Source organism: Babylonia areolata, chromosome 19 (assembly GCF_041734735.1).
Source record: "Babylonia areolata isolate BAREFJ2019XMU chromosome 19, ASM4173473v1, whole genome shotgun sequence".
Classification (NCBI taxonomy): Eukaryota; Metazoa; Mollusca; class Gastropoda; order Neogastropoda; family Buccinidae; genus Babylonia; species Babylonia areolata.
In genome coordinates, this window is record NC_134894.1 from 59094894 (window position 1) to 59107163 (window position 12270).

General features: G+C 41.5%; 1 protein-coding gene across 1 annotated transcript in view; it reads right to left on the reverse strand.

The window, feature by feature from the left end:
* Positions 1 to 341: 341 nt before the first annotated feature.
* The window catches only part of LOC143294220 (uncharacterized), a 14077-nt gene continuing 2148 nt past the window's right edge, over positions 342 to 12270 (reverse strand). The window contains exons 2-3 of the mRNA XM_076605651.1: positions 2100 to 3843; positions 342 to 535 (exon numbers count right to left, since the gene is read on the reverse strand). Of these exons, the coding sequence (XP_076461766.1) occupies positions 342 to 535; positions 2100 to 3843 (1938 nt within the window). The remainder of the gene's footprint in view (positions 536 to 2099; positions 3844 to 12270) is intronic.

A 12270-nucleotide genomic window follows, 5' to 3' on the forward strand; every position in this document is an offset into this window, starting at 1 on the left:
AACAAAAAACAAACAACAACACACAGACACAAGACATACAAGAGGCAGCATTATGTCTTGTCAAACAGCAGATGTCAGGACCATTTTCCAGTCAAAATAAAGATTTTTTTTCTTCTCCTGTTATGGGCAAAACTGTTCTTTTTTTTCTTTGCTTTTTTAAACTTCCTTTCTCTTCCTTTTGTGTCATTAAATTATGTCAGGTCAGAGTCCACAAAAATCAAACAAATGTCTCGGTCACAAAACAAGAAAGCCCGACACATTTCTTTGTAATCATGATGATTTGAAAATCACAAAAACCTGCCCCGTGGTCCTTGACGCAATATATCTTGTCTGTTTTCCTTTCATGAAGTTAAACACAAACACTCCAGCAGGCTGAGGTATGTGATGGTGGCACTGCTCAGCTCTGAGCACAAGGCCTGCAAATGCCCACCAAAGTCCTGAACGCTGCTCTGCAAGTGCCGCTTCTGTTCCGGGGTCAGGGGGTGCAAGTTGGGGCCCTTTAGGATTTCTTGACGGAGATCACAGTTCAGCCGCCCTAAAATAATGAAAAAAAGAAAAGAAAACAAAAAAGGAAAATAAAATACATGGGAAAGAGAACTGTTTGAGATTTTTTTTTTTTTTTTTTTTGATGGTGGTGTGGACCTGCCAAAGGTCTAACACCAGTTTAGAATCAGAAAGCGTATATAATTATAAATCTAAACATTGTACACCAAATACACACACACACAGGAATGCTAAAGGAAAGAATATTAACACCAACAACAATCTGTCTCATGACGTAACGTTGTCAACTGACACCACAAATTCTCAATGATCAACAACATCAACAAAAAGTTAAAAGATTTTACTCACAAATTCCTTCGTTTGTCACACTCTACATGGCCCCTTACATTGCCAATCACCACCTCATCTCCCATATTTTGCACACAAGGAACATCAGATTATTACCATGCCATTCAAAACATTGTATCTTTTTGTTCATCAGCTTGATAAAATAAATTTTTAAAATTTCTTCAATTCCACAGGGATGGTTTTCCTTTTAACCAAACAAAACCAAACCAAAACAAAGCAATAAAAAAAACTATGAATAATTTTGTTTTAATCTATGAATAATATAATTTGTGCCTTTGATGAAGTTAACTCCTTATGTGCCATAAAAGATTTTGGAAAAGCTATACCATCTGGCCCAGCTGCTTTCCTATTTTTAAGTTTTCTAAAAGGCTAACTGTACTTCTTTTGAAACTGGACGATTCATAAAGCCATCACTTATGTCACCTTCAGGCTCTTCGATATGATTTTTTCTATGTTTATAATTATATCCAACAAAGATTTAAAGTGTTGAAATCATATGTCAATATCTATCTTACATTTAGGTCTTTTACCTTTAAATGAAATGCTATGTATACGGACTGTATCCCAAAATTCCTTCTGGTTCCTTACTGCCGTAACAAGTTTGTTCAGCATTTTATCATTAAACTGTTTATTTTTTTTTTTTTTTTAGTAGATGCTAGATTTTTATATTCACGTCTGGCTATTGTGTATTTCTGTTGGTCTTCAACCTTCTTTGACCTTCGACTAGTTCTCAGTAGCTCTTTTACATTTCTTTTGGCAGACTTGCACTCTTGATCAAACCATTCACGTTCTTTCCATTGACTACCAACAAATATGACCATAGTTATTCAAATGATTGTCCTCAGAACACCGTTTAGAAATGTATGAACTACTCTCTTATACTGTGTGTCCAAAATAGTATTGTCAAAATGGTCATGAGAGAAATACGATGTTCTATTGTTCAAATCTCCACATAAAATAATATGAACATCCTCAGCAAGAACAAAGTCAATTAAACATTCCTCAAGCAAAGCAATTCCATTTTCAAAATAAAAGAAAGAATATAAAGAAGAACCTTCCGGTTGAACATATGAACATACATTTAATAACACATTCTTTTCTGTCCCGAACAGCATTTTATCAAACAAAAACACACAGCAGTTAACATATTTTGTTATCTCAATTTTTTTTCAAGAAAGGGAAAGAGAGGAAGAGAGGGAGAGAGAGACAGACAGAAAGAGAGAGACAGGAGAGAGAGACAGACATACTTTGTTTACAAGCAATGAAGTTCTTGGTGATGAAGTAGACCAACATCGCCAGCTCCTCGCAGCTCTGGACTGAGTACATCTGAGACCGCCCTGGTGCCATCTCCTGCCCGTCTTCCGTCGGGGAGGGAGGTGGCGTCAGATGGTCGTGAGGGGGCAAAGCCACATAGTAGTTATGGATCAGCTCCTGGATGGACGACGGGAACTGGGAGCTGACGATGGTGCTTTCACACTGGTCCTCCATGACCAGGCGCAGAACGTAGAAGCACAGCAGCGGGCAGGAGAAGCCCTGGAGCAGCCGCTTCTTGGTGCTCAGGTCCGTCAGGTACTTGTAGGTCCTCTTCAGGTCCGGGGCCAGCTTCTTGGCCGCCTCCTGCCGGTCCCTGCTGACCAGCACAGACACGCCAAGCAAGGTCTGCAGCTCCCCCATCCACAGCTTGGCCATGGCCACGTGCTCCTGATGCACCACCACCAGGCAGAACTCCAGCCAGTGAGTCAGCTGCTTCATCAGAGGCCTGGAGCACTCCGAGGACAGACAAGCAAAGGCCACAGTTTTGTTGACACTCTTCTGGTCGGCCAAGGTGCACTGGCTGAGGCTGAGCTGCAGGCCTCTCACAAACAACTGGAAATACAGCCGGCACTGCTCAACACTGGGTCGTCCCGTCACCAACCCCCCCCTGCCTTTCCTACTGGACGGCAGTGACCTGCTGTCTGCTGGGCTGGACGTGGAGTTCTGCAAATGTTTCTGCAGCACGTCTCCAGACATCAGGACCGTTTGCACATCAATCTTGATCAGGTCCGGAAACCGCTGCCACAGTTTCAACACAAAGTGATAAGTTCGGACTAACATATTCTCATCAACAGCACTGAAGAAACCTTTGTCCATTATCTTGTCAATTAGCATGGGGTGAGGTTTCCTTTTGTTGCAAAAGTCTTCCAGTAAGTCCATACAGTTTGAAAAGTGAGTGGGATCGCTGAGATCATCTAACAAGTCGTCCAGGCATGAGGTCTGCATTTTCACGAAGTCCAAGCACAACCTGTCCAAGACTGAAGGGTAAGTTGTAAGATCCTGCAAAAACCTTACTCCACTGAACTTATTTCTTAACTGCCTGCAGTCGCACTCGGAACCAGTTCTTCTCTCAAGTGCTGACAGGTTAGAGGATGTGTCAGGGGGGAACTTAAAGACTTCATACTCCTGCTGACAAACAGGAAACGACCCTGCTTGCATTTCCTGGCTTATTCTATCCTTCCGCTTCCTAGCTAACTGTGAATCTGATTGAGTCTTTGATACTGTCCTGGCTGACTTTACTACCACATCTTTTGATCTGAATGGCCCAGTCTCGTCCTTCACCCTTCTGTACTTGATGGCCGGTTGAAAGGAATCCAAAAAATGACGCTCCTTGTTTGGGATTCTTCTTGGACTGCCCATCGTGAGCAATTCCGTTGGTGCTGACCTATGGTTCTGCAAAGGATGACTGCCACCAGCGAGGTCACTTTCTGGGAAAATTCCATCTAGGTCTGGAAGTGTGTCCGAGTCGTCAGACCCACCGCCGTCTGAAGAGATCCTGACCGCAGGCTCCACCAATTTCGAACAAGCGGAGGAAGCGGGCGAGGGGATTTTTTTGAGGGCCGCATGCTCTGCCCGCCGCTGACTCCAGGTTTTGGCTCCCTCCTGACCATCGTCCATCCACTGGCTCTTGCTCTGGCCCCCAAGCCTACCTTGGCAGCCCATGGCAGGCGCTAAACTCTGAAACAAGCAAGAGCAAGCAAGTCTTTTTGAGTTTGCGATGCTGACAAAACAAATGCATATGTACTCTCTCCATGCGAACGGCAAAAGAGACGACGTTAACAGCGTTTCACCCCAATTACCATCATCAAAATATTGCAAGCGGAAGGCTCTTATACTGAAGAGGTGAATGTTGACAAAGAATACCACAGTTCTGACGACGGAAGCTAAAGGTTGGGTCATTCAGACACCCACTGGACATCCGAGGGGTCTGTGTAGAGAAGAGAGGACTGGCCATACTGAGTGAGTTAAATAATGATTGATACTTTCCCCTCATTTTTTTCTTCTTACCACTGCTGTGTAGTTATCATAAATAAATAATATAAAACTCCTTCTGTGTGTGTGTGTGTGTGTGTGTGTGTGTGTGTGTGTGTGTGTGTGTGTGTTTCTAATGACCACACACATACATGTGTCCAGTACCCCAGTTCTCCGCCTTCCTTTTCGTGCTTTTTGGGGAGTGGAAAACCCCCCACATGTTGTCTTGTATCATTCATTCATGATGATGATGAAGATCCCAATGAAAGGAATGATTAATTTCAAAAGTTTGACACTAGTATGACGAGCGCAATAGCCGAGTGGTTAAAGCGTTGGACTGTCAATCTGAGGGTCCCGGGTTTGAATCACGGTGACGGCGCCTGGTGGGTAAAGGGTGGAGATTTTTACGATCTCCCAGGTCAACATATGTGCAGATCTGCTAGTACCTGAACCCCCTTCGTGTGTATATGCAAGCAGAACATCAAATACGCACGTTAAAGATCCTGTAATCCATGTCAGCGTTCGGTGGGTTATGGAAACAAGAACATACCCAGCATGCACACCCCCGAAAACGGAGTATGGCTGCCTACATGGCGGGGTAAAAACGGTCATACACGTAAAAGCCCACTCGTGTGCATACGAGTGAATGCAGAGGAAGAAGACACTAGTATTAATGTTAAATGCGGAACAAACTGACCTGCTGTAATTTTACTGTAACTGTAAACTGGTTTCATTTCTTTTCAGCTGTAATGATGAGTCAACATGTCAAGTAGATTGAGGTCAATGTTTTCATTTTTCTGGTTGCTAGGTATGGGGGGTTTGTTTTGTTTTCTTTTGGCTTGGGTTTTTGGGTTTTTTTGTTTGTGTGTGTGTGTTTGTGTGTGTGTGTGTGTGTGTGTGTGTGTGTGTGTGTGTGTGTGTGTGTGTGTGTGTGTGTGTGTGTGTGTGTGTGTGTGTGTGTGTATCTCAGTTTCAGTGTGTGCCTCAGCTTCTGTGTGTGTGTGTGTGTGTGTGTGTGTGTGTCTCAGTTTCTGTGTGTGTCTCAGCTTCTCTCTCTGTGTGAGAGAGAGTGTGTGTGTGTGTGTGTGTGCGCGCGTGTGTGTGTTTGCCCCCCCCTCATCTGCGCCACTGAAATGGCATCACTCCCTGTGCCGTGCAATCCACCATGAAACTCGAAAAGTGATTAAGACCTTGATAATCATAATGAGTTCAGGATCACCACCAGCACGGAAGTGGGACAGGAAACATGGAAACGAGGTCAGTGCAAGAGCAGGGGCGCCGGTGAACAAGTGTGACATGACTCACGATGTGTTCAGTTGTTTTTTTGTTTTGTATTTTTCTATTTCTTTTTTTATCACAACAGATTTCTCTGTGTGAAATTCGGGCTGCTCTCCCCAGTGATGGCCTAGAGGTAACGCGTCCGCCTTGGAAGTGAGAGAATCTGAGCGCGCTGGTTCGAATCACGTTTCAGCTGCCGATATTTTCTCCCCCTCCACTAGACCTTGAGTCGTGGTCTGGACGCTAGTCATTCGGATGAGACGATAAACCGAGGTCCCGTGTGCAGCATGCATTCAGCGCATGTAAAAGAACCCACGGCAACAAAAGGGTTGTTCCTGGCACAGTTCTGTAGAAAAATCCACTTCGATAGGAAAAACAAATAAAACTACACGCAGGAAAAAAAAAAAAAAAAAGGGTGGCGCTGTAGTGTAGTGACGTGCTCTCCCTGTGAAGAGCAGCCCGAATTTCACACAGAGAAATCTGATGTGATAAAAAGAAATACAAATACAAATATAATGGTCCCAGGACTTCTTCCCATTTCGGCCCAGAGCACAATCAGCTTTGGGCAAAATGCTAAAGGAAACCAAACAAAATAAAATCTATAATAAATAATATTCAGTCTTCTGACTCCTGAAGGAGTTTGAACCCACAACCCCGCTAAAGGCATAATTTCATACATCAATATATATAAATAATAACATTCACACCTACACTAAATCAGTAAATGAATCATGTGAGTAATTTTGAGCAAGTCTACTGAATTTGTTCGTAAATGTCCATTTGTTTGTGTGTAAATTTATTTCTGTGTGTGTGTGTGTGTTTTCGATAATGCATTGCATATTATATTCAGCAGTTTAGAAGTACATAAAATGTATAATCAATTATTATTTTGTGTATGCATGCATTTGTTAAATAGTCACGTACGTGATCAATACTAAAACACATGCAACACATAAACACACACACATGTATGCATATGTGTTCATACACATATATGTTCAATCAAGTATGCACTAATATGTATCTCAGTATAAGCATTTGTGCGCAGATATGTACGTATATGTGTGCGCATATGATAAAAAATTTTATGTCAATATATTTGAATTTGAAAACTTTCACTAAACGTTTACAATAGAAATCATCTCAAACTACAGTCCAAGAAGTAGTAACAAAATAATAATAATAATAATAATAATAATAATAATGTACATTTATATAGCGCACTTTCTCACTAAAAGTAAGAGCTCGAGGGCACTTTACATGAAAGAAATTTTTTTTACAAATGACACAAATCATTCATGACCACTCTTTCACAACACCCCCCCCCCCCCCAACCCCCTCCCCCCCCACTCACTCTCCCTTTCCCACTCCTCATACATCCAAAGTGAGCTGACATGGGTGGTGTTGGAGAACAAGGAAGCTGAGAGTGCCTATAGATAGGTTTTTAAAAAGATGGATTTTTAGTGATGAGCGAAAAGCAGAAATAGAATCAGATGCACGGATATAAATGAGGAAGGTTGTTCCAGATGTGAGGAGCAGCAAAGAAGAAAGAACGTTCACCATAGGTTCTTGTATTGAAACGAAGTTTCAAAATGTTCTTTAGTTTATATAACGCCATTAGTGTGTGTGCGTGCATGTTTATATATCTCCATTAGTGTGTGTGTGTGTGTGTGTGTGTGTGTGTGTGTGTGTGTGTGTGCGCGCGCGCGCGCGCGCATGCTTATATATCTCCACTGATGTGTGTGTGTGCATGTGCATGTGCGTGTGTGTGTGTGTGTGTGTAACAATGTATACACAGATGGCATTTGCTTGGTAGTGATGTGTATTTCGCTGTTTGTTTGTGCAAGAGACAAAGAGGGACAGAGTGAGAGTGTACAAGGGTATTTCACTGTTTGTGTTTATGCAAGAGACAGAGAGAGAGAGACTGAGAGTGAGAGCGAGTATTGTACTGACTGTACGTTCCACCGTTATGTGTGTACATGTAACAACAATATGGGTTTTCTATGTAGGCACACAGACATTTTGTTGCAGCAGTTGTATCATCATTGTAGATGATTTACTTCCTTGTGCAGTGCAGTTTGTCACTGACGGCTGAACAGTTGACTTGTTATAAAACACTTAACCCCACTTCTTAAGTGAAATATTCTCCACCTCCTCTCTTATCAATTGTCATCATCTTGTGCCCCCCACCCCCACCCCCCAATGTAACTAATAACATATTTCTAAAAACCTCTTCTCTGAGCAAGGGCTTGATATATATGTATATCTTTATGAAAAACAACAACAAAGCATTGTATGTATGTATGTATGTATGTATATGTATGCATGTTGATAGGTATGTATGCATGTATCATGAATTTATACACGCATACAAACATAAAATCTGTTGAAGGCAAAAGTCACATACACGGTCAGAGAAACGCTCGTTGAAGGCAGACAAAGCACAAGAGCTACTACTCACTCATAATCAAGCGGGTGATAAATTTCTTCCTGCTCCGAGTTTTATCCGGTTATCCCGTTCCACAACTACTCCTTTAAAAAAAAAAAAATAATAAAAAAACAACAAACATATACAAAATGCTCTGGTTCACTGTTCCGCTACACAAAGATAATTGACAGCCTGGTCTACGACCCTATCCAAGAACACGCATGAGTATTGTGTCTTCCGATTGATCGGCGATGTTCGTGACAATCAGTTTTCAAGTAATAGTCACGTAAGTGATGCAACCAATCGGGGGACGGATGACGGCGCGGAAGGGTTGCTAGACAACAAAAGACACACGGATTTGTTTATATGTATCCTCTTCACTCCCATCACAGCCCCAAATCCTGTTTGCACAAAAGGACACTTCACGTAAACATGCTGGCTGCGAATGTCAAAGCGCTGGAAAACAAACAAACAAACAAACAAACAAACAAAAACATCAGCACTGAAGCTTCGAGAATAATGACAGGCGATGGTGGTGAGCGACGGCGAGCATGACACGGCACGCGCTCGCTGCGAAGCGGAAAACCGGGCTTCCTTCCTTACTGAGGCCCACGTGTTCGAACGCGAGTGGCGGTGAACTGCATGGCCCTCGACACGACATTCCCGTCCGCGCTGCGTTTGGGTTGACACAAACCTGCCAACCACTGACTCAAACAAAATGCAACAGGGTTTTTTCAATCGATTATTCCACCACATGAACTCAAAGCTGTCGCAGCGCGCTAACAACGCGGCGAATGGGGAGGTTTATTATTTTTTTTCTTCACTTCTGTTTTTACCCCCACGGAGTCAGATCAGTGGGTGTCTGGACACGCGGCGTGGGGTTCCACAATCTCGTACACGACTACAATCAGCAATGAAGAGCTGAACTTTAATTTTCTATCACTGATCGTCTGATATCAAATAAATAATAAATGGAAATAAACAGATAAATCAAAGGATGGGCGTAAGGTGGGGCCGGTGAGAAATAAGGGAGTCGGGAACAACGGAAAGGAGGATTAATCAGTATCAGTAGCTCAAGGAGGCGTCACTGCGTTCGGACAAATCCATATCCGCTACACCACATCTGCCAAGCAGATGCCTGACTGGGCAGCGTCACCCAACGAGCTTTGTCAGGCCCTTAAGGAGGATTAAAATAAACAACAACACAAAACAACAAAATATCAAACAGAAACAACAATAACAACAACAACAGAGAATGACTTTATAAACCTAGTTTGCCGCGGTCAGTAGGATTACTTGACCTTGATCGCCACGCTTGCTGCAGTTGGCAAAAAGTCTTGATGGTGAACAGCTAGGCTGGGCCTTGCACTGAGCCCTCATGAGCAGGGCATTCCAAGTGCCAGTTTTCAAGATGTCAAATAAAAACATGAATTAATATAAGCATCAAAATAATGTTTTCAATTAAACTATAAAAAAAAAAGGAAAAGAAAAGGAAAGAAAAGAAAAGAAAAGAAAGACAGAAAAAGAAGAAATCTAAACCACACAAAATTAAAACACTGAACCTCCTGAGTTAAATGTTTTGAAATATACTTCTTTTTTCAAAGATTTATTTTCAAACAGTTATGCAAATATTCCTCATAAAGATAGTTTAAAATGAACACACACACACAAAAAAAAACAAACAACATTTTTAAACAGAATAACACTTGAAAATGAATAGTCTTCACCCATTAATTTTGTGTATCACTGTATGTCATGTATTAAATGTGTGCATGTGAATACATACATTTTTTTGGACAAAGTAAATTTGTATGCCTTGTTCTTCAAAATTGTGTTAATCAGATGATTATTATATTATGATTTACTTTCATATTATACACACAAACACACATGTATACACACACACACACACACACATATATATGTATATATATATATATATATATATATAAATGACAAAGTAAGTTATGATTTCCAAATTTCACAAACCATGTATTCACAGTCATGTAAAATAATTGTGCATCTTTTTTGATTGATTGATTGATTGACATGGATACTTATATAGTGCCTTTCCTCGGCTGCAGACCAAGCTCTAAGTGCTTTTCTAACATGGGGTCATTTGCACAACAGGCTCCTGCCAGGGTAGAGCCAACTGACAGCTGCCACTGGGCTCTCATCATTCGTTTCCTGTGTCATTCAATCAGATTTCAGGCATGCACACAAACACACTCAGACAGACATGTAACATTTTAAGTGTATGACCGTTATATTTTTATTTTATTTACCCCACTATGTAGGCAGGAATACTCATTATTTCGGGGGGGGTGCATGCTTTCCACAACCCACCGACTGCTGACATGGATAACAGGATCTTTAGCGTGCATATTTGATCTTCTGCGTGCATATACACACGAAAGGGGTTCAGGCACTAGCAGGTCTGCGCATATGTTGACCTGGGAGATAGGAAAAAATCTCCACCCTTTACCCACCAGGCGCTGTCACCAATATTCGAACCCGTGACCCTCAGATTAAACATAACACTTTAACAATTTGGCTTATCATTTTAAAATGTTTACAGAAAATACAAATTATACAAATCATATTTCTAATTCACCCATGTATGTAATATATATCTATCTATCTATCTATATATATATATATATATATATATATATATATAATGTGTGTGTGTGTGTCCAACAGTGATTAATATTACTTCTCTTTGAAGATTACAAATGCTTTTTTGCACTATATACTTTGGTTTTAGTGAATAATAATAACAACAGCATTACCAATAAATGAATAATAACAAAAAATAATACAAATGTTTGGTGTGATATCAGGTACTAATGCAGCTAAAGTCAAAGTGTCTGATATCTAGTTAAATTAAAGCAAACAAGACATAAACATTAATTAAACAGGTATCGTTAGAGCCACCCGTCATCAAACACATTCACCCGAGTGTATGTGCAAATCATCAATACTTGTGTGCATGTGGCTGAATTAGCATATTTCTCCGGCAGGAATGTCAGACCCTTGCCGGAGTCTGCACTAGTTGGGTCACGGTTAAGTATGTGGAATTAAATTAGCATATTTCTCAACCAATCAAACAATGAAACCATCAAGTAAATAGTCAAAGTTTTCAATTCAAGTGACACTTTATTGCAGTACTTTGCACTGTCCTCTGCTAAAACAAGCTGTTCTCAAATTAAATTCAGTTTAACCTTTTGCTTGCAGGAACTTTGGCAACTTTGATTAGGCCACCAATATATAACTTTATAAGATATAAATCCTTTTACCACTTCTCAATATATGTAGACACACACAAAGGAGCCCATGATTCAGCTTCACTGAGAGTGGATAAATATACACTGGTATGGACTACATCACATCTGCTAAGCAGATGCCTCACCAGCAGTGTAACCCAATGCGGCCCTGTGGGGGGGGGGGGGGGGGGGGGGGGGGGAGGGGAAAGAAGACAAAAAAGAGAAATAAATAATGAATAAATAAATAAATAATGATAATAAAAGATAGGTACATTCAAGTATGGTGTATGGAAAGATAAGTAGAAGGCAAAAGACTGAACTAAAAACATGAAAGAGCCACGCTCAGTGAACGCCTATCGTGCGCACCCCCCGCACAGATTGAGGTCTCACAGACACGAAGTCCCAATTCGTCAACAAACAAATGTATGCAGGCCCAACACAACAAAAACAGCATGCAAGTCCCAACACAAACTCTCACACACACATACATGCACACACACACCCCCACCCCCCCTCTAAATTCCCTGTCTCCCACATTGAACACTCACACACACATTCCTACATAGCACAGCTCCCACAACACACCCACTCACACACACATGTGGATTCCTACATTGCGCAGCTCCCATTATACCCACAACACACACACAGACAGACAGACACAGACACATACACAGACACAAGAAGCTCTAAAGACACATACATACACACACACATACTGTCACTGATTTGCCACTAGAGGGGTGGGAAAAAATATCTGATACCATGAATGTGGGTGGCGTCCAGCATGTTGTTCAGTCTAACATATTTGTGAATGCCCAGAGAGGTCCTCTTTGGTTTTGAAGAAATCTGCGTATTGTTGGTTTGGAAATGATGCCAACCTTCTCATGAGAGAAAGCAGTAAGAATGAGGATAGTACATACAGATGGTTCAGTCACCAAAGACCAGTACAGCAGGGGATTCACTGCAAAACAAAACAGACAAACAATCAGGGAAGACAATGCTGCATACAAAGTCACAGCCTCCAGCCTGTCAATGGAACATGAAGCTGTGACACAAGCTGTCCAGTGGCTGTCATCTATATTTGTGCATCTGGAAATCAACATGCTGACTCAATGAACCTTCTATACAAACCTGCAAGTGGAATGGAGAGCCAAGAGT